We start from the raw sequence: 21495 nt of genomic DNA on the forward strand, positions 1-21495 counted from the left end.
CCCAGGGCTGTGAATACTTGATATAAAGATTCATATCAGCCTCTTTGTGTTCTTCCTCTTAAGGCCTTAATGTTTGTTTTCAGTAACTGGATTCTTAACTGATAGTCCATATTTGGTCCCAGACCTCCATGATTTGCATTTTATTCTGCATTTGCATTCACATTATGTCCCATAGAAACTCTTTAAAGTCAAGTGTGTTTATGACTATTATGAAACTCTGGAAAATGAAGTTTGTAATGAAACCGACATAGTCGTCAAAAGGACAATGAAGAGAGCAATTTGATGTAAACCCAGAGTTTCCTTATCCCATCCCAACTTGTAAAAAGGCTTATCTCTCTTCTTTTGAAAATATAAGAAGTTGAATGAATAAGAATTTCTTTGACAATAACCCTCCTCTTAATGGCTCCATAACTATTTGGATGTGTTCTCAAATGTTAACTTAATTTGATAGACAAGCTATAATTAACTGTGACCTATAGTGTTTTCTGTAATTCAGAGACTATTCCTTAGTGATCTGAAAACTTAATTTCATACTAAATGGTGTACAATGTCTGAAGATCTAAAAGCCTACTTCCACTATTTACAAGAAGTCGAAATAGTTTATGTGTCTCCAGGGCTTCAAAAGGGAGATACTTCAGAGATGGAGACTAACAATTTTACTATGTAAAGCCCTAGCAGACTAACTACTGCACATGGGTTCTTTTTAAATTTTTGTTCCGTAGTAACCTTCCTTTCTATGGACTGTAGTTAAAATTATTCATACAATGAAAAGATTCTATGTGTTTCATGGGACAAAAACTCATACTTGACATTTTAAATCTAGTTATTTCATTGATCAAAAAAACAAAACAAAACAAAAACCAGTAGTGTACAGAGAGAATTAAGAATTGCAGAAAACAGGTAAAATGCTATTAGCTACGATGCAACAATCACAATAGAAATTTAAGCAATAAAATTAAATTGGGCATTTTGCATTTAGTTGGAACATTTATTTGAAAGTTCCCACCTGATCTGGGGTTATTTGAATACCCCTTCCCTGCTCTCCACTTAAGAATATTTTAGTGTAAGAACTTTGTGATAACTCACCATTGGACATTACTTTTATTTGAAATTGTTCATTCATAAGAGAGTCCGTCTCATGAGTAACCACCCTGCCCTTTACTCTTGAACAGTTCGGATAAATGTATTATTTATTTACAGTCTGTTGTATACATTATTTATGGGAAATATGCTATAACTCTACAAAGCATATGGAATTTATCTTTTTAAGATATGGCTGGCATCTCTGCCAAGATTGGCATAGCCCTGAGTAGAAAAGATTAACCCTCATTGTACAGATAAATATCATGTCTTTTAGAGTCATTATGTGTTAGCATTGCATAATTCCAGGTGCAAATAAATGCATTTTTCCACTTTCATTTTAATTGTCATCATTTCCTTGGCTCCAGCTTCCACCAGAAAATTCCAGAGAATCTGGAATTTTACAATTTGAATTGATCTGTGTTCTAAATTAATATGTTTGGGGAGGAAAATAAGATACTGAGTAGCAGAATCATTTAACCATTTCATTTCTATTAGCTTGCTTCCTGTTCCTTACTTAATGGGTTTAGAATTTTCTGAAGAATCATGTCCATGACATTTTTAACACTGGTTGTACATTTGGTGGCTTGGCCTATTGTTTCACCATATTCAGGCACTTTATAAACTGTCTTCAAAACAAAACCACCAAGGAAAATGTCAGGCTCATTGTGCCCTGCACTTCCTTGGACAAAATAATAGAGACATGTAGACTGTGTTTGTTCTGTGCATATCAAGTATATTGTTAGTGTTCAAGTATTTTTTATTCTAATAATTATTCAAAGCCAGTAACAATCTGCATTTGAGTGAGTATAAACATTTTTATTCTGGAATTTGGGATTTGCAGCAACTCAATTTTATTTTCCAAATTACCCTGCCATTTCAATTAGGTGCATTGTTCCTCACTCTACTGTTTCGACATTCTAGAGGTTTGCTTGCCACCTAAGAGAGAGAGTTGTTTGAGTGTTTAATATTTATTGAGTGCATGTAAAGAACATGCCAGTAGAAAAAAAGAGAAGAATAAAACATTAACAAATCAATTATGGGGCTTTTCTTCAGTTGTAGTAAACTTCTAATACTCCAAATACTCTATAACTATTAAAATAATATGAATAGCCTCAAGAATAATAGCCCTGGGTATCGGGGAAGAATGGTATTCTGATTAATTGGATTTCCTTAAAAAGTGAACCGATGATACAGCTCAGTCTCCTGCTTCTGGAATTCAGTTGCTTTCGTTGATCTCTCTGTTAAACGCCTTGAACTACAGAGAACTTGGCCAAACTAGGAACCAGAAATGCAAATTAAATTTCAAGATGCTTTGAGAAAGGCTGCTCTAATGATTTTACTGAGATAAATAATGAAGAAAAGGGAATAATCTACTCCCTACCTCCAAATTTCACACTGTGAGAGGGCTTGAAAATTCATATATCCCTAAGGAATGATGATACTTGGAAAATAAGATTTGATTGAAAATATTAAAACTGGCAGGGCTTCTTAAAAAAACAAAACAAAACAGGAAAGTTAGAAAATACCCTGTTGCTAATTGTTAGTGGAAATCAGTGGCAAATGTCAATTTCCATGATTCTTTTATCCAAAGCATAATGCTATAAGGTAGTAGAATAAAACAAGACTGCATATTGGCTGAATTCTTATTTCCTTCTCACATCAAAACTGTGATGTGAGAAAAAAAGTTTCTGGTTTGAGAGATTAGAAGTAGAAGAGAGAATATTTCAGAAACACTTGAGAGTGATGAAGGATCTATGCGTGCTCAGTCGCTCAGTCGAGTCTGACTCTTTGCAACTGCGTGAAACTGTAGCCCACCAGGCTCCTCTATTTATGGGGTTTCCCAGGCAGGAATACTGGAGTGGGTTGCCATTTCCTTCTCCAGGGAGTCTTCCTGACCCAGGCATCAAACCCGTGTCTCCTGCATCGGCAGGTAGAATCTTTACCATTGAACCACCTGGGAATCCACCCCAGTGATGAAAAGTGTTGTTGGTAATTTTGAGTTACACAATCTTTCCGGTTGGCAGTGTCTCAATAGAGTATATACACAGTGCAGGCTGTCTGTGAGGGGGCAAGTCATTTCACCTCCAGGAGCCTCAGTTTTATCACCTGTAACATGGCGATAAAGAACCCACTATATTGAGCTTCTGTAAGAATTAAATAGCATTGTATGTAAAACATTTAAAACAGTAAACCCTAAGCAGTGCCTTCCATAATATTTTATCTTCTTACTCGTATTTGGCCCAACCTTCGACAACATGAATCTGATTTGAGAAGAGAAGATTGGGTAGCTGTTTATTTTGTAGGCCATCATATAATTATAGAGTTTAAGCGAAATACTGTCTTAATTCCTATTAGGAGGGGTGGCTATTATTCTGATTTCATCATAATGGGAAAGAAGACTGGCCACTCAGATATGTGGCTGAGATAAGACAATGAATCACTACAGTTTTGTTTTCAAGTTCAATTTCAAATAACAGTTATGTGCATATCTTGTACTTTTCCCCCACATTTCTGAATGCACATGCTTCCTGGCTGAGGTCCAGTTGCTTACAAGATCTCAGTATCTACTTGTACTCGGGATACAATGTTTTTGGCCTTATCTGGATGTTCTTTTTGCTAGAGTTGCCTAGAAAATTTGTGGTTTGAGGTTGTTATATATAAGACACTTTTGAGTTTATTTTATCTTAATGTGTTTGTAGAATGAGGTGGACTGACTACTGAGTTACAAATGTAAAATGAAACATTGGAAAGCAAGCAATCTTATGAAAGGGACTTTATAACACCAGGTATGCTGGCATATAATTTACGGATTCTTCTGCCACTCCTAAATAGCAATGATAGAAACTCATCTAACTTTCAGCATAAAAATCTGAGCAGATAGATAAAGAGTAAGATTTGAATTATTTAGTTACAAATATTTGGAAATATTGGAAATTTGGAAATAGTGGTGGCAGCTGGATTGGAGGGTTTTTTAAAAAAACACAACTCTGAATTATAGTTCACAGGTACAATTTCAGGTGTAGACGCTTATAAAGTCAAGCATTAAAATAGAAGTTTATTTTTATTAGTAGTATGCCCACCATAATACATAGCATAGGAAAAAGAAAAGTTACAAAACACAGATTATATACTTTGACTAAGATTCTTCTTTTACTACATACTTTTACTAAGGGCTTCCCTAGTGGCTCAGATGGTAAGGAATTTGCCTGCCATATGGCAGACCAGGTTCAATCCCTGGGTCGGGAAGATCCCACCCACTCCAGTATTCTTGCCTGGGGAATTTCAAGGACAGAAGAGCCTGGCGGGCTACAGCCCATGGAGTTGTAAAGTTATCATCTATAGATGATAACATGTTACAGTAGACATGACAGAGCTACTACACGCACACACACACACACACACACACACACACTAAGATTCTTAGTGTAATGAGGCTCTATATTCTCCTTTGTTCTCCACAACAAACTGCTTAATAGAATTTGAACATTAAGTGTGCTTGAATCATTTCTAGGTTACTCATCTGCTTTCCACTTTTGAGATTTGGGTAAAACTGTTTTTACCTCTTGCTAGCTGTTTCCCTTTGGTTGTAATTACTCTGTTTCCTTGTAAATGGTCCGAATGTCCCTACCCCAGGTAGAAATCTATATTCTCTTCTCAGACCACAGTGGAGTCGCTGGGGGACAGTGCTGGCATTGATTCTCAATGTTGAAAAATTGTGCAAAATGTATCAGTGCCATGTGGATATCAGCAGGAAAGCATTTGGGATATTTTGGGTGGTGTTTTATATTCGTAGTCATTTTCCTTTGCATTGTCAATTCATGTATCATTTCCTGGATGAATTAATTCAACTCTACAGATTAGTAATGACCCGAGCGTATAAGAGTTGTGACCTGAAAGATATCAGACTGTGGGAAAGTAAGATTTTGAGGAGTATTCGGGAGTGACCCATTGTGCTGAGCCTGTTTTCTAGGCTCATCTCTGCCTTGACTATTGGGAGAAGAAGGCATGGGGATTTGCAGGAGAGCAGGCAAAATATTGAAGGACTAGGAGACTTAAAAGATGTACTTGACTGCCTAGCTGCTTTAGATTCTATGACAATGTAATTAAAAACACTAAAATTAGTTCTTTCCACATTCTATTGCCTTACTCCTTGAGCGTGTGATGGGTGTATGGGGCTGTGTCTACAAGAATGTGCACTTGTGTGTCTCCTCACAACTGAACCTGAGGCTTCAGTGATTCCTAGAGCTCAGACAATCACCTGATACAAAACTTTTCATTTAAAGATGAAATTACTCCTTGGAGAATTTTCACCAAAGGCAAAAAAGCACAAAAATTCTTCTCCTCCTCTCTACATGCCTCATTACACAGAGATAGAGGATTCAATGTTTGAAAAATTATCATTTTTGTAGGTTTTATTTGTGGGACGTGAGAACTGGGAAATATAGAGCTCAATTTAACAGATGCCATCTCTGCCTTTACAAACGCCCCACTCCTGCTATCACACAATCAGATGTGTGCGTGTGTGTATAAATGCATATGCATATATATGTATATGTGTTTAAAGCAATACATCAGAGTTACTATGTTGTAAAGATTTTAGAACTCTATTCGATGCTCAGTTAGACACACTTATTCTGTGAGTCAGGATACCGGCCAACACCAGTGTCATGAAGACCATAACTAAGGGATAATTGGCTGGTTGTCAAGATGCATTTTTAGATGAAAAGTCCACAATGGCAAATACGGTGGGGCTGCCCTGTGAGAAGAGGAAGTGTGGTGTCTTGGGGTGAGCCACAGACCCTGAGAGGAGCTGCTGAATCCCATTGTCTCACCACTAATTTACCATCTGCCCTGAGTCACCAAAATTACCCTCAGGCCTCTATTAAGTGGGAGTAATAAGCACATTTTATCGCAGCATTAAAAGAGGGCCCAACGAGAACCCTGGCGGCCTGCAGACTTGGCCACTGGCAGGCTGTGGGTGTGGGGACAGGGAAGGAAATGAGAAAAAGGAGGAGAAGTGTGTGAGGAAGATAACCTTTAAAAGAAAGTCCACCTCCCCCGGGGAGGCATGGGGGCCACCACCAGTGACTGCCCCAGACTCCGACCAGCATGACAGTCACCCCCCAGATTGATCACCCTTCCGCAGAACAGAAGGTGGACTTAGAAAAGGTTCTGCCTCTGGACCATTCCCTGAGCTCATCTTAATGTGGCCCTGGTCCACAGCATGTGTTCAGGCTGCGGTCTTAATCTGTGAGCTTCTGGTGTTTAAAAACATCTGAAAGCTTGAAAGGGAAGGGGGCAGTTTTACTGTCTTAAAACAAAACATCCTGCTCCAACCTGTCATGCTTAAATGAATTTTGCTTAATGATTTCCAGGGATTTTTTTGGAAATCCATATAAATAATTTTACATTTTCTTGGAATTAACTGAATTTGCAGCCGTGTGGTAGGTTTTGAGAGGCACAGGCTTTCCCTCGGGTTCTAATAAACTGAAGGTGTGATCTGGTGGCCGAGTGGGTTAGAGACCTTATCTGGTTTGTTTAGGTTACTGAGCACATTTGCCAGTGGGATCCACCAAGATCTTCAAAGAGGGGTCTCAGCATAGCAGACTTTAGATACTCATAAATTAAAAGTCTGAGATCCCCAGCTTCTCAGCTGCACGTCCATGCAGGTAACACATGTCCTTTTCATGGGCTACCTTCACAGTTTGTCCTTATCACTCTGCATATGGGTCTTTCTGGTGCCTCTTCCTCAGATGGCACCATTGACTGAGAGACGCATGAAGAATCATATCTGCTGAAGTTGTGTGCCTTTAAAGATACTAAGAGACACTGTTTAGTCTTGTGGTGTGTGTGCTTAGCCACTCAGCTGAGTCTAACTCTTTGCAACCCCATGGACTGTAGCCCGCCAGACTCTTCTTTCCATGGGGATTCTCCAGGCAAGAGTACTGGAGTGGGTTTCCATTTCCTTCTCCAGGGGAATCTTCCCAACCCAGGGATCAAACCCAGGTCTCCCACATTGTGGGCAGATTCTTTACTGTCTGAGCTACCAGGGAAGTCTAGTGAAGGGGGACACATCAGATATGGTTAGGCCAGCAGTGTGGGATGGTGGTATTCGGTGAGCCCGTTGGCTCTGCCTCATGGACTGGTGCAGGTATGTGTGTACACATATGTACAGATGAGGGAGAGCGAGTGTATGTATACACACATTGGTGCATCCCCCATGTGGACTGGGACTCCCCTGGTCTGGAGGGACTGAGTTGTTCAGTTTGGGAAGCAAGCCAGCTCTTTCAGGTCACTAGAGATCACTTACTAAAGAGACCCTGGTGGTTTGAAAAAGTAAATGTACTTCCCCAAAGAGAAAGCAGCCTGTTGATAGGTGTGGACTGAACTTCAAATTTTGAATACTGTGATCATTTCATCAATTTCTACCTAGCTGCTAGCTGACCTCTTCAGAGACAAGATCATGAGGCTCTCATTTATCCACTTTTTTTCCCCCCAGTGGGACTGGTAGTGTAAAGGTTTTGAAGAAAAAAAAACCTCACTGTTTTGGTCTGGAAAAAAAAAAATGATTCTGGCATCATACTGATGTGATGAAAAACCAAGTGCAAAAAAAGTCAAAGTGCTTTGTAGACTGTAAAGTGATTTATAAATATTAGGTATCAAATGAAACTTGATGGGGTGGGGAGGAGCAAACCACCTGTAAAATCATGTTATTTGAAGGTGAAAATAAGATCAGTTTGCATTCCCTGAGCACACACCAGCTGGGAGATAGCCCAAGGCATACTGAGCTGTACATGAAGCCAGCTCAGGTTAACCGTTCTTTCCAGAAGGTCTATAAACTGAGTACACCTGTATGTAGATATTTTAGGATTGACTGGGTCAACCTACATTGCTTCATTAGTGTTGTTACTTTATTATTGTCACATTAAAAGCTATTGTAGGTGCCACCTATTGGGTACTTGCTGCATGCTTGGAAATTGATGCTTGCTGTGTCTGCAGAGAAGTATTTTTTTAATCCTCATTTATGGATTAGGACATTAAGAGTTAGGGAGGTTGTGACTTGTCTTCAGACAGTGTAAGTGGTCTAGGATACGTCTGGCTGCAAGTTTACTTTCTTTTGCCTGTGTTATCTTGCAACTGAGTATTATGTTTTTATAGTGGTTTGTGTGAATAGAAGGGTGGTGTCTTTAAATTGTGCAAGTCTTTTTTCAATGCTTTATAATGTCTGATGTTGGAGATCACAGTATTAGGTGACAACAGAGATCCTCTGTACATCACTTAAGTGATTTGTTTATTCATTGAAAAACATTTGTGTCTAATGTGGTACAGACATTCTCCTGGGATAGAGGGCATTAGAATGAAGATATAATCCAGGACTTCAGAACATTTATGGTGTAGAATTGTAGACAGACTCAACATATCATCATGGAACTATACAAGAGTGAAATAATAGACATGTGTGTGAGGGGTTCTAAGTGCTCAGTGAGGGGAGCCTCATTCATCCTGGGGGAAGTATGTGTGTGTGTGTGTGTATCAGGGAAGGCTTTCTGGGGAAGGTAATATCTCAGTTGTGACTTAGTAAGTAGGAGGTAATCAGGGGCCAGGTACAGCAAAGTAGGGCATTCCAGGCAACGGAGAAGGATGAGGATGGGCCCAGAAGGACAAGATGAATGTATCTGTCAGAAATCACTTGCTGAAGGGGACTTCTCTGGTGGTCCAGTGGCTAAGACTCCACGCTCCCAATGCAGGGGCCTGCATTCAATCCCTGATCAGGGAACTAGATCCCACATGCTGCAACTGGAAAAAAAAAAAAAAAAAGATCCCCCATGGTGCAACTAAGACCTGGTGCAGCCAAATAAATAAATAAAATAAATATTGAAAGAAAAAAAAAAAAGAAATCACAGGCTGGAGCACAAGGATCAAGGAGAAGAATGATCCCCAGGGGGTAGACTATGAAGGATTTTGTATATGAGGCTAAGGACCCCGAAATGTATTCTATAGGCAGTAGGGGACTGGTTATTCATTAATAAACATTTCCTGAGTGCCAGCCAGTATCAGGCACTGTGCTTGGTATGAAGGATGCAATAGGGAACAAAATGGGCACTGGTTCCTATCATAAAATTGAACTCTTTTAAAACTAGGGAGTAATTTGACTTGAATTCTTTAATGCTGGGAAGGCCTTAACAAGAACAGTAATCACTAAGGTGAAATATGAGAGAAATGGATAAGACTTGATAACTGATGTGAAGAAGTTATGCACATATGCAGATGACACCACCCTTATGGCAGAAAGTGAAGAGCAACTAAAAATCCTCTTGATGACAGTGAAAGTGGAGAGTGAAAAAGTTGGCTTAAAGCTCAACATTCAGAAAACGAAGATCATGGCATCCGGTCCCATCACTTCATGGGAAATAGATGGGGAAACAGTGGAAACAGTGTCAGACTTTATTTTTCTGGGCTCCAAAATCACTACAGATGGTGACTGCAGCCATGAAATTAAAAGACGCTTACTCCTTGGAAGGAAAGTTATGACCAACCTAGACAGCATATTCAAAAGCAGAGACATTACTTTGCCAACAAAGGTTCATCTAGTCAAGGCTATGGTTTCTCCAGTGGTCATGTATGGATGTGAGAGTTGGACTGTGAAGAAGGCTGAGCACCAAAGAATTGATGCTTTTGAACTGTGGTGTTGGAGAAGACTCTTGAGGGTCCCTTGGACTGCAAGGAGATCCAACCAGTCCACTCTGAAGGAGATCAGCCCTGGGATTTCTTTGGAAGGAATGATGCTGAAGCTGAAACTCCAGTACTTTGGCCACCTCATGAGAAGAGTTGACTCATTGGAAAAGACTCTGATGCTGGGAGGGATTGGGGGCAGGAGGAGAAGGGGATGACAGAGGATGAGATGGCTGGATGGCATCACTGACTCGATGGACGTGAGTCTGAGTGAACTCCGGGAGTTGGTGATGGACAGGGAGGCCTGGCGTGCTGCGATTCATGGGGTTGCAAAGAGTTAGACACGACTGAGCGACTGATCTGATCTGTGAAGAAGTTGGTGAGAGAACTAGAGAGAGAAGGGTGTCATGCGTGGTTCTCATGGATGGTTTTATAGCACAGATGGATGGGGTTATATAAACATCCACTAGGGTCAAGAATCGGAGAAGGCGATGGCACCCCACTCCGGTACTCTTGCCTGGAAACTCCCATGGACGGAGGAGCCTGGAGGGGTACAGTACATGGGGTAACTAAGAGTTGGACATGACTGAGCAACTTCACTTTAACTTTTTACTATCATGCATTGGAGAAGGCAATGGCACCCCCACTCCAGTACTCTTGCCTGGAAACTCCCATGGACTGAGGAGCCTGGTGGGCTGCCGTCTCTGGGGTCGCACAGAGTCAGACATGACTGAAGCTACTTAGCAGCAGCAGCAGCAACAGCAGGGTCAAGAATAAAGAAGACTGAGTCAGAGGTTTGGTGGGGAGATGAAGAGTTTAACTTTGGACTTGTTAAGTCCTTTGTATGGAGATCATTTCACAGGGAACTGGGCATACAAGTCTAAAGCCCAAAGAAGAGATCCAGAGACACAGAGTTCATAGCGTAGGGATGACACCTCACATCACAGTCATGAAAGGAACTATCTAAGGAAAACATGGAGAGTGATACAAGAACCTCCCTGAAGGATATCCAAAATTAAGGTGTAAATGGAAAAAGCATTCATGAAGGGAAGAAGAAGGTTAAAAAGCTACCACTGGATGGCTTTATTCAGGAGAAAGGATAAGCTGGAAAGCTGTAGTTTGTCTGTTGGAGAGTCAGTGGAACAGACACTAGTGAAATGACTCAGTTTAGTTCTGAAGTGCTGGACTGTATGTTTGTGTTCTCTAAGTACTGAGACCTGAGCGTGCGCGATACACTGTGCTGAGAACAGGAAAGAACAAGATGGAGAAGATTCTGACCCCATCCCTGGCCTGGAGGAGCCTGTAGTTAAGGAGGCTGTTGCTTCTATTTTATTACCAGATACCAGTACAGTTTCCTTATCAATAAAAAATACCACTTGATGATGTTTAGCTTATTATCACTTGAAAAACCTTCTTTCAAACATTCTTGAGAAGTGGTGGAAGGAATGGGAATGTTCAAGCTGTTGAAGAGAGAAAAAATGGGAAGAATCACAGACTTGCTTCACATATTGAAAATGGCTGTCTTCTGGGGGCCCCAGAACTAGACAAACCAGGCATGGGAATTAAAGGGAATTAAACTGATTTCCATATTATGTGATACGTTTATACATTGATGATGCCATCTGACAGAGGATGAGATGGTTGGACGGCATCATCGACTCAATGGATAGGAGTTTGAGCAAACTCCAGGAGATGGTGAAGGACAGGGAAGCCTGGTGTGCTGCATTCCATGGGGTCACAAAGAGTTGGACATGACTGAGTGACTGGACAACAAGAAGAACTTTCTGATGGAGGGAGACCCCTAGCTAGCTGCCTCCATTTGTGACACATGAAATTATGTCTGGAGGACTATTGACCCTCAGTGTCCATTAGAATTTAGACTTTGTGATGTTCAGTGTCTTTCCAACCCTGGTTTTTCTATCTAGCCCTGTGAACATTGAGATAAATTGTTCTCAAACTTTTATAGAATCACATACTCCTTTGAGAATCTGGTGAAAAGTTAGGGACACTATCCCCAGGAGGGAAAAATCCAAATATGTACATAATACAATTATTGTTAATATAACACCCCCAGCTGAAGTCTTATGCAGGAGGTCCATGGACTTTAGGTTAGGACCCTTTGTCTTAATGGATTTTTAATAAATGAGAACATAGACATTGCTTACTCTGAAATTATGTACCTTGAAGAAAAAGGCTCTTTGGGACTTAATTTAGAACGATGACTAAGGTTCACTATACATCTAATGCAATGCATCATTGATTTTATTCTGTCAGCCTTACTTTACAAGTGGCCCCAAGCAACTCACAGCTTCACAGATATATGGACATAATCAAATGCACATATTTTATTTTAAAAATAATAATGATGTTGTTTGGTGTAACTGCATATAGTCATGGAAATATGTTATTGTAACTGAGCTTCTCTGGCAGGTGGATTTGGGGGAAGTTCTTTCTGATTAGATCCGTCTTGCATATTTGTACTGGAAGACTTCATGAGCTATTTCTGATACTTAGACTTTAATCACGCTTAATGAACTGAACTAAGCATAATTCTTGTTCTGTTTTGGTAACCTTGTGGATTTCTCCTAATGCTTAGTTTTGTATGACTACCCCGTTCTTGAAATGCTAATACCCCAAATGCTAATTGAAGGGAGGACCACAGAAGTTAGATTTCCTTGCAGAGAAGTGCATTCAGGTTTCTCAGGCCTTTCCAGAAGAGCAAGGCTGTGAGAAGAATGATATTAGGTGGAAAAGATTGGCTCCTACCTTTGGCGAGCACACAAATTTAAACATATAGGTTGCACAAAATTTGGATAAACTGAGGTGGAATCCAACATTTCTTGCATGAATGCCTGTATAATGTGGCGATAGCTGTGAGAAAAGAGGAGCCCGGCATCTAAGACCCAACACAATGAAAATGCAATGAATCGGAATGCCTCACAGATCATAGCGGAATCAGAATTTCCAGCAAGGAAAATCTTTTCATGGTGAATTAAGTGGTGGATGAGGAAAAATGGTGATGAAAAAAGGTAGGCACAGATCACAAACACTGGGCTCAGGGCTCACTGCTGAAGATTTAAGAACCTTAGCTAAAGCTATGCAGAATAGAATGTGGAAAATTGAATTTACTAAACAATTAAGCATTGAATTAATCTACATCCTGCACAGTAGAAAAGTGGGGGAGGGAGCAGAGCAGAGTTGAATAAATCAGTGGAGCTCATTAAAAGATAGTGAATATATCAGGTCTGTTGTAGCATAGAGGAGGACAGTTTCCTGTGTAACACGGAATCATTCTTTGGTTTGAAGTCACCTTTCTGGAGTCCCAGTCTTAATCAGATTAACAAACATGCTTCTGATGAGGTTAGTCTGTTGCTCTGTATTTCAGCTTGTTATCACTAGCTTTTCTATTAATTACAAGTCAGATCACCAGTCCACAATAGTAGTGAGGGACAACATAAATAAAATGAGAGTGCCCAGGAGATGTCACTCGCAGGATCTCATGCATCCTGAAACTCCCACGGGTTCCTGCAGCCTCCCACATGCCTTGCTGGTCTTTTGTTCAATTACAGTTAATGCAATAGTTTGCCATTTTCTCCTTCTAATTATATTTTCAAGTGGGATTTGTAGCACATAGAAAAACATCCTTTTACATGTTGAGACACCGGGGTTTTGTGCCTGGCATTGTCTGTCCCCTGGGTGCTGTACCATTCTTTCTGCAGCGCTCTGAATAAACAAGTCCCCCTTTTAGAGCTGCAGTTGTACAAACTGAAAATTTATGCATTAACTGTTTGCATTCTGAGCATGTGTTCCAGATTACGTCTTACAGCATTCTTCTGGCATGCTACAGAATGCGTGTTTGTCAGAAGCGTTTCTTTCACAGTTCACATATCTTTCAATCACAGAATCGGCAGATCAATTAGCACTGTTTTTTAGGATATGCATACATGGTTGAATCAAACATACAAGTAGGCACATATCTTTCTGTGACTTTATTTCATTTTTGGGGCTGCCATAATCTTCTGGCCAAGATGATCAAGTAGGTGGCAGGCAAGCGTCCCTTTCAGGAACAGTGAACCTCTTCCTTCAACTCTGGTATATCATGCCTCTTAGATGGGAATCTTTACTTTTCTCTCCCTGGGTGTCTGAAACATTTTGACTTGCTCGGTTCTTCTCATTTCGTCTGGAATATGGAATTACTTTTTGAGAAATAAGCAAGGAGCCCTTTGGTTTTGCTAGGTATATTTAAAGTGTTGGGAGGGTCAGTAACTTTACTACTACATAGTCATGAACCATGACATTCAGTGACTGAAACGATGTAGACATATTTTACATACAAGATCATCATGCTGTTCCTGCTGATCATCTTGAAGACAAATATCCCTTCCTAGCCAAGAATCTGCTTTCTACTTTGCATCATTCCTACTATGCAGGATGACCGGTGACTCATAAGGCTGTTTTTTTGAAAGCTAGCACTGAAAGCTAATTAAAATCTTTTCTGGGTGATAAAGGGAGATTTGGGAGAAGAGTCACCATGATTGCTTTCCCCAAGAATTTAATTTATAGCCAGTTTTTTTCCTATCTTAATGCTACTTTCAAATGCACCCAGTGATAAGAAGCAACATCTGTTTTCCCCTCAATAGTACAAGAAGGCTCGGCATGGGGCTGAGTGTACACAGTCCATGTGAACCTATTGTTATTCTCATTTCTTTTTGTCCCTGTGCCTGGTCCATTTGCCATGTACCATCCGGCAAACAGCTGACACATACTAGCTATTATGGACCCTGGCCTAATTGTGAGGTCTTAAAAGCTCTGCCATGTTTGTCTTCTAGGATGAATCAGAAGCCTCTGCTCAGCGCAGTGCTGCAGACCACCACTCTCATTTTGCATTTTTAGAGTAGCAGACTGTTGTGCCAGGGGGTTGGTGGATGTTAAAAATATAGTCAGCAGGAAGAACAATGTTTCCTCCTCCCCTTCTTTGCCTGGAATGATCTTGCTTTCCTTAGAAATAAAGCATGCAGTTACTTACGCTTAACTATCGGTAGATATTATTTTAGCTTCGAAGCAGAGGTTGGCAAATTTTAGATGCGCCAGTGGAGCTCTGAGCTGGCACCATTGGTGAAGGGGGATGGGGAAGATGGTGGAGTTGTCCATCCCAGCCCTCCACCGTCAACAGACCACTCTATTCAGATGTCTGCTTTGTGCCCCCACAGCCCTCTTGGAACAGAGATCATGATGACACGGCATCTACCCGCTCAGGAGGAACCCCAGGCCCTTCCAGCGGGGGCCATACGTCACACAGTGGGGATAACAGCAGTGAGCAAGGTAGGAGAGCTGTTCTTGATTCTCTTGCTACTTGTGTCATTTCCCAGGGTTGAAAAATTAGAAATGTCTAGTGAATGACTCTTTATACAATTTTTCCTAGAATGTAAACCCTGTATAATATGAGAACTGGCTCATCTTATCTTATCCCCCACCTCCACCCCGATCCCCTTCTTCTTTCTCTGCCATTCAAGCTACCTAGCTGCTTGTCACCTGGCCACCTTTACAAAACAGGGTCAGTGAATTCCGATGAAAGAAGCTGATTAGACGTTTGAATGTGTGAAAATAGCATGCCACGAATACCCTGCTATAGAAATAAACAAAAGTTTATTATTACTTTCCGTTAGAGGCTTTTCAAGAGATCGTGAAGAAACATCCTCTAGGATTCCAATTGAATGATGTCTTAAGATGCTTAGGAGGCAGTGGGCCTTTCAGGAACCATGTTGGGCTTTTCTCTTCACTGGGTTGAAGCCATTTTTCCAGATTTGCTTATTTGGATCTCTTCAGTGCTTGACTTCATGGCAAAGTCAGACTAGAGGGAATTAGGATGAGATGGAAAGCAACCAGATCAATTTCATCACTGTGGTTCTTGGAGTGCACATACCTGTGTGTACTTGGGTGCCCGTGGATGTGCATGTCTGACTGTCACTGGTGGGAGATAAAGTTTAAACATAAAGTTCAGCTTCAGCAATAAGGTGAACGAGGATTTAAATGTCTTGTACTGCTTTTGATGAGACCTACCGCAGGGGATTTTGTGTTCAATTCATGCAACCAAAGTTTAAAAGAGTATTCTCTCCCTGAATATAAAAAGACGGCTTTATTGAGGTTGACTCTGAGCCCACAGTAGGTACATACTTTTAAAATCAGCTTTTATGATCATGTTTCACTGGAGTGTTGTTACCCAACAAAAGAATTTTGTTTTCTAACCAAACCGGGCTATGCAATTAGAACTGCAATGTCTGCAATGAATTGAACACGATTAGTTTGACAATGCGGAACTTTCTCTGGTGGCTCAGATGGTAAAGCATCCGCCTCCCATTCAGGAGTCCTGGGTCAAGAAGATTCCCCTAGAGAAGGGAATAACAGAAACAGGAAAGTCCTTTCTTGGGAGGCGGGTACATGTATGCTATTTGGACTGGGAATAACTTCTACACGTAGAATTGTAAGCATTTGAGATATTTTATTGTTCAGAGAGAAGTTGCTGACATCATCACAACTCTAAGTCTAGTAAAAATGGAGCCTGGAATAGTAAACTTGTTCAGAGCTGAGACAGAAACAGGTAACCTCTGACCTCTGCCTTTTACTGCAGAATTATATGCAGCATAAATCCACAGGGCCTCTTTCCTTTCAAGTGTGGGTATGTATATATTATGGTGTCACTGTTCACAGTGCTGTAGTTAAGGTGAGGTCAACATTTCCATAGAAAGCCCTACTTTCAGAATTCAGCTTGCACCATGAATTTTCGAAAGGTGTAAATGGAATCTCAATTCTTTCTGCTGTGCTCCAAAGTTGCTACATGGGGTCATAGCCTAGTGTTTTGTTTGTTTGTTTCTTTTTCTTTTTTTCATGTCTTGCTATTTTAAAAAGAATACATCACCCAGCAGGCCCCTAGTTTAGCTGCTACTTTGAAGGATGTAAACTGCTACCATGTATTTGAATTTAAAACAGAAACATCCTCAGATACAAAGATTTTCAGAGGGAAGTGCCCCATCCCAGTCTTCCCCTTTGACACATCAGAACAAGGAATCAGGAATTTCTCAGGTTCATTTCTCCTTCAATGAGTGTTCTCCAAAGGCCAGTTTAATAATGAATGTGATTGTAAGCCATATACCCTTCACGTTACTGGAGTTTTCCATTCACATCGTTTCTCTTTCTGTTTTTTCATATAAAAACCACTAGCTTGTTTTTCCTTTTAATGCATTTTCACATAAATTGTCTCATTCGAATGGAACCTGTGGAAAACAGTCATGTAATCCTGGGCGGTAGATAAAACAGGTCTAGCCCATTTGACAGATGAGGAACAGGAGGTTGGATGAGCTGGGCAGTCTGCTGAAGCTATGGTGCAGTGCCAGACCTCAAATTTCAGTTTCCTGATTATTTTTTTAAGACTCTTCTCATCATGCCCTCTTTCTAGCAAAGAAGTAAAGTCACTTATTTCCACGGTCATCATGGGAAGGCTTTTGGTGCTGATCACACCCCCCACCCCCAGGACTCCCCCCACCAGCTGGACCACAGAGGTGGTAGGAGTCACACCTTCTGTGCCCCCTACCCCTCCCCATAGGCTCTCCTGGGCAGTGCGATTTATTCCCTGCTAAATGCAGAATGATGCCTGGAAGTGTTGCTTCAACAACTTCTGTGCATTTCCATGCCAACCACGACCCTTCTCGGCTCTTTTTTTTTTTTCATCCTTGAGACCTGTGGAGCTGGATCTTTGTGCAGCCTTTGGATTAGCTGTGCACCGTGGCTTTCCCGTGTTCTCCTGTCTGCCTTTTCTGGCAGGCATGGATGTGTAAGCCGTGCCAGCATTTGGCCCGTAGTGCATGTCCTAAATAGTTATTTACACAGTTTGAGTCCATTTTAGTCAACTGGGTAAATAACAGCCCTCTTCAAAAGATTTATAAATCCATAAATATGTCTTTATACATACCCAATAGACAGGAATAACTCAATCTGTCAAGAACATATCTGGAGAGGTGTTTCCCCCACAGACGGGAGTAATACATATTTTAAAACTTTTTCTACTATATTATTTGTACTGCATTTCTTTTTCCCTTATTCGTTTTCAATGTTTGCCACTTTATTATGGCACCCAAGGTACAAAAAAAGAGAAAAAATCCCCTAGGCTTTGGTCTTCTGTTAAACAACCTTGTCTACAGTGCAAGGTAGGCATGTGACAGACTCTCAAGCGAGCCTTGTTCTTTCGGACTTACAAAGTAAAGAAAAGAAAATCAGTCATCCAGGAAATCATAATATTCTGACAGATTTCAAAATACATTAACAGTTCCTAGTAAAGAGTTCCAGCAGTTTGAGGAATTTTGAGAACCTGATAATTAGACAAATGAGTGACTCTTCTGGTTGATAGAGGAGTTTTAGTCTACATTTTTACCTAAGCATAAACAATAAAGTACAGAATCAAATGCTGGTCATTCTGAAGAGAATATACATGAGGTATATAACCAAGAAAATGCCAGCGATATTCTTCTTTTTCGGGGATTTAGTGGAGAAGGCAATGGCACCCCACTCCAGCACTCTTGCCTGGAAAGTCCCATGGACGGAGGAGCCTGGTGGGCCGCAGTCCATGGGGTCACAGAGTCGGACTCGACTGAGTGACTTCACTTTCACTTTTCACTTTCATGCACTGGAGAAGGAAATGGCAACCCACTCCAGTGTTCTTGCCTGGAGAATCCCAGGGACGGGGGAGCCTGGTGGGCTGCTGTCTATGGGGTTGCACAGAGTCAGACATGACTGAAGCGACTTAGCAGCAGCAGCAGTGTTTATTCATGATTTACTTAGCAGTAAAGAATCCACCTGCAATGCAGGAGATGTGGGTTCAATCCCTGGGTCAGGAAGATTCCCCTGGTGGAGGAAATGGCAACCCACTCCAGTGTTCTTGCCTGAAGAATCCCCATGGACAGAGGAGCCTGGTGGGCTATAGTCCTTGGGGTTGCAAAGAGTCGGACATGTCTGAAGTGAATGAACATACATGAATGATTTATATAATATATCTCTCCCCCAACTCAAATTATTTATCATGGCAACTCTTCTTATGGCATCTACATTCATTTCATATTAACACTTGTGGTCCCTTGCAGGAAATTGAGTCTTCAATAGCGAAGTACCTTTAAATGGGGATTTATAAGGAAGGCCTAACATCTGTATTTGGTTGGGGGTTTCAGCTGATGTGGCTGCAACATTGATTTTTGTCTACTTTTTAACTTTCCTCAAAGCACTTCCAGAGATATGAGATTTGATTCTTATTTTCGCCCTGTCAATGATTTGCTATTTTCCCATTTCAGAAGAGACAAAAGTAGAGCTCAGAAACCTTGAAATGAGTCACTGTCAGCCACCTCAGAATCTTGATCTCTTGCCTTTGTAACTGCTTTAGGATGTGGTGTGTTCAGGACCTAAGCTGAGGTGCACATTGGCAAATCCTGGGCTCTTTCGTGTGTCTTTTTTATCCTACTGGGTGCAGCTGCCCTACTGATCGTAATCAGGGTCTATTCTAGAAAGCATGTGGTTTGGACAGGAAGAACACAAGCAAATCTGGTGTTTTCTTCATGGATTTTTCTCCCACTGCTCCCCTCGGCCCGGGGCTCCCCTGGTGGCTCAGATGGTAAAGAATCCTCTTGCAACGCAGGAGATCCGGGTTTGATCCCTGAGTAGGGAAGATCCCCTGGAGGAGGGCATGGCAACCCACCCTAGTATACTTGCCTTGAGAATCCCCATGGACCGAGAAGTCTGGCGGTCTACAGTCCATGGGGTCACACAGAATCAGACATGACTGAGCGACTAACCACGGCACAGTAAACCCCCACCCCCACCCCCAGGGCTTCCAGAGCCACTCTGTAGCTCATAAGCAGCCTTAGCTGTGCTTACACGTTTTGAGTTTGGGCAAGTCTCCTTTTTGGGTTGAAAGTCAAGAGAGATGAATACGTGATAGCAATGAAATAATAAAATAACCCACTATGGGCTGTCAGTCAGTGTAGGTATTTCATCACTCGTGTTGTGGAGAAGGTCACCGAGGTCCAGAGAGGCGGAGAGACTTACCCACAGTCACATCCTGGTTGGTGGTACAGCAGGGACTTGAACCCACGCAGTCTGACTCCAGAGCCCAAGCCACTATTTGATGTGATCCTGGAATGTTACCTAGAAATGGGAAAACAGGTCCTGCGAGGGCCATTCTCTCTGTGATCACCTCAAGGACTCTGGCTCCTATTGCCTGCGCTGGGCCTGGTGCTCTTGTCTGTAATCGGGTGATGAAGCTGTGAATCAAACAGAATCAGCGTTAGCTTCAGGGGGGTTCTACTCTGCTGGGGACTGAGAATCCAGTTTTGTGTGCTAAGTAGAAGGATGACTGAGCTCTTGACAGTGGAGTAGGATGATTGATATGATTAATTTGTATTATGTATGAAGAGCCTCCACCATTGCACTCATTCAAAGATTTATTGAATTGAGAAGAGGAGCCTAGAAAACAAGTAAGGACATTTCTCTCGCAGAACATTTCCCACTTCAAGCTCATCTCATTTTCCTCTTTTGTGAGGAGAAAGAAAAAGTCTGATTTTTACATTGAAATTTCACGTGAAACATTTCAACCCTAAAGAACTTTGCCGGTCTCTAGAATTTTTCTAAAACCCGCTTATGAACTTCTTGGGGGGCCAGGGCTCAGATCAACAATGGTATCTTTGCTCCCACAAAAAAATGCAAAATCAGGGTGTTTCTTTAAAGAGGAACCATTGAGAAGCACTGCTATTTCTTTACAATAATGTGTCAGCAGTTGCCACTGCCCCTCCCCCCTGCACACCAGCTTTTGTAGGCGTTCCGGCAACCTATAGGCAGAAGGCAATTCCATTTATTATTGAAGGGAATTTGGAGGCAGTCATTTCAGACCTGTGAAGCCAGCAGGCAGAGCTGGGTGAGAGCAGGGCGGTGGGGTGGGGGTGGGGGGGCGGGTGTGTGGAGAGAAGGAGGTAGGGAAGGGCCACATTTTGTTCCAGATGACTAAGCAACGATTTATATACCCGCTCGCCTTTTTACATGAAGAAGAAAAGTAATAACAGCCCAAACCCGGGCATTTGAAACAGTCAGCTGTCTGATGAATAATGGGGTAGGTGGGAAGGAGCTCTCTGATTGGATGTCTTAATGAGCAATTTCGCACAGAGTTTGGGCTGCAGTTCCCCTTGACCTTTGCCCTTTATTGACCAAACTGACACTTCATTTTTCACATACTTCCAATTATGGCTTGGCTCAAGTGTTGCCCTCCCTCCTTTATTTCTTTCCTATGGACAACTTGAGAGTAGTTGAGGCCACAGAAGATATTTTAATTTGAAAAACTACTGTAGCAACTCAGGTTTAGGATATAATCTGTAATTTGCAGTTTTTCAGATGAAGACACAAAGTAAATACTGCTTGTTTTGAAACAGTTTTATTTTGTCTTTTTTTATCCCAATTTATTTTAAAAACAAGATATTTATAATAATCTAAGCACCCTGAAAAGAAAGAAAAATGTCTAAAAAGTAGACTTTTTTTTTTTTTCATTTATTTGTCTGTTGGTCCAGGTGACTTAAATGATCCTATATTTGTTCACACTTACTTCTTAAGCCTTGTTCTTCTCCCGGAATGTCCTCTATTTCAATAGAACTAGAATGCATTTTGCAAAATACACTTTGGTAAAAAAAAGTAGAATATAATTGTGATCACAGG

At 41.3% G+C, this 21495-nt stretch overlaps 1 protein-coding gene across 8 annotated transcripts in view; it reads left to right on the forward strand.

Moving 5' to 3' along the window:
* Positions 1-21495, forward strand: part of MEIS1 (Meis homeobox 1) — a 188053-nt gene that overhangs the window by 15737 nt on the left and 150821 nt on the right. For all 8 annotated transcript variants that reach the window (XR_009739458.1, XR_009739457.1, XM_061432821.1 and 5 more), the window contains one exon: positions 14967-15078. Coding sequence is in view for 6 of the 8 variants with exons in the window: in XM_061432821.1 (XP_061288805.1) it covers positions 14967-15078 (112 nt within the window). In the remaining 2 variants the exon portion in view is untranslated. The remainder of the gene's footprint in view (positions 1-14966; positions 15079-21495) is intronic.

This window comes from Bos javanicus, chromosome 11, assembly GCF_032452875.1.
Source record: "Bos javanicus breed banteng chromosome 11, ARS-OSU_banteng_1.0, whole genome shotgun sequence".
In the NCBI taxonomy this organism is placed as follows: Eukaryota; Metazoa; Chordata; class Mammalia; order Artiodactyla; family Bovidae; genus Bos; species Bos javanicus.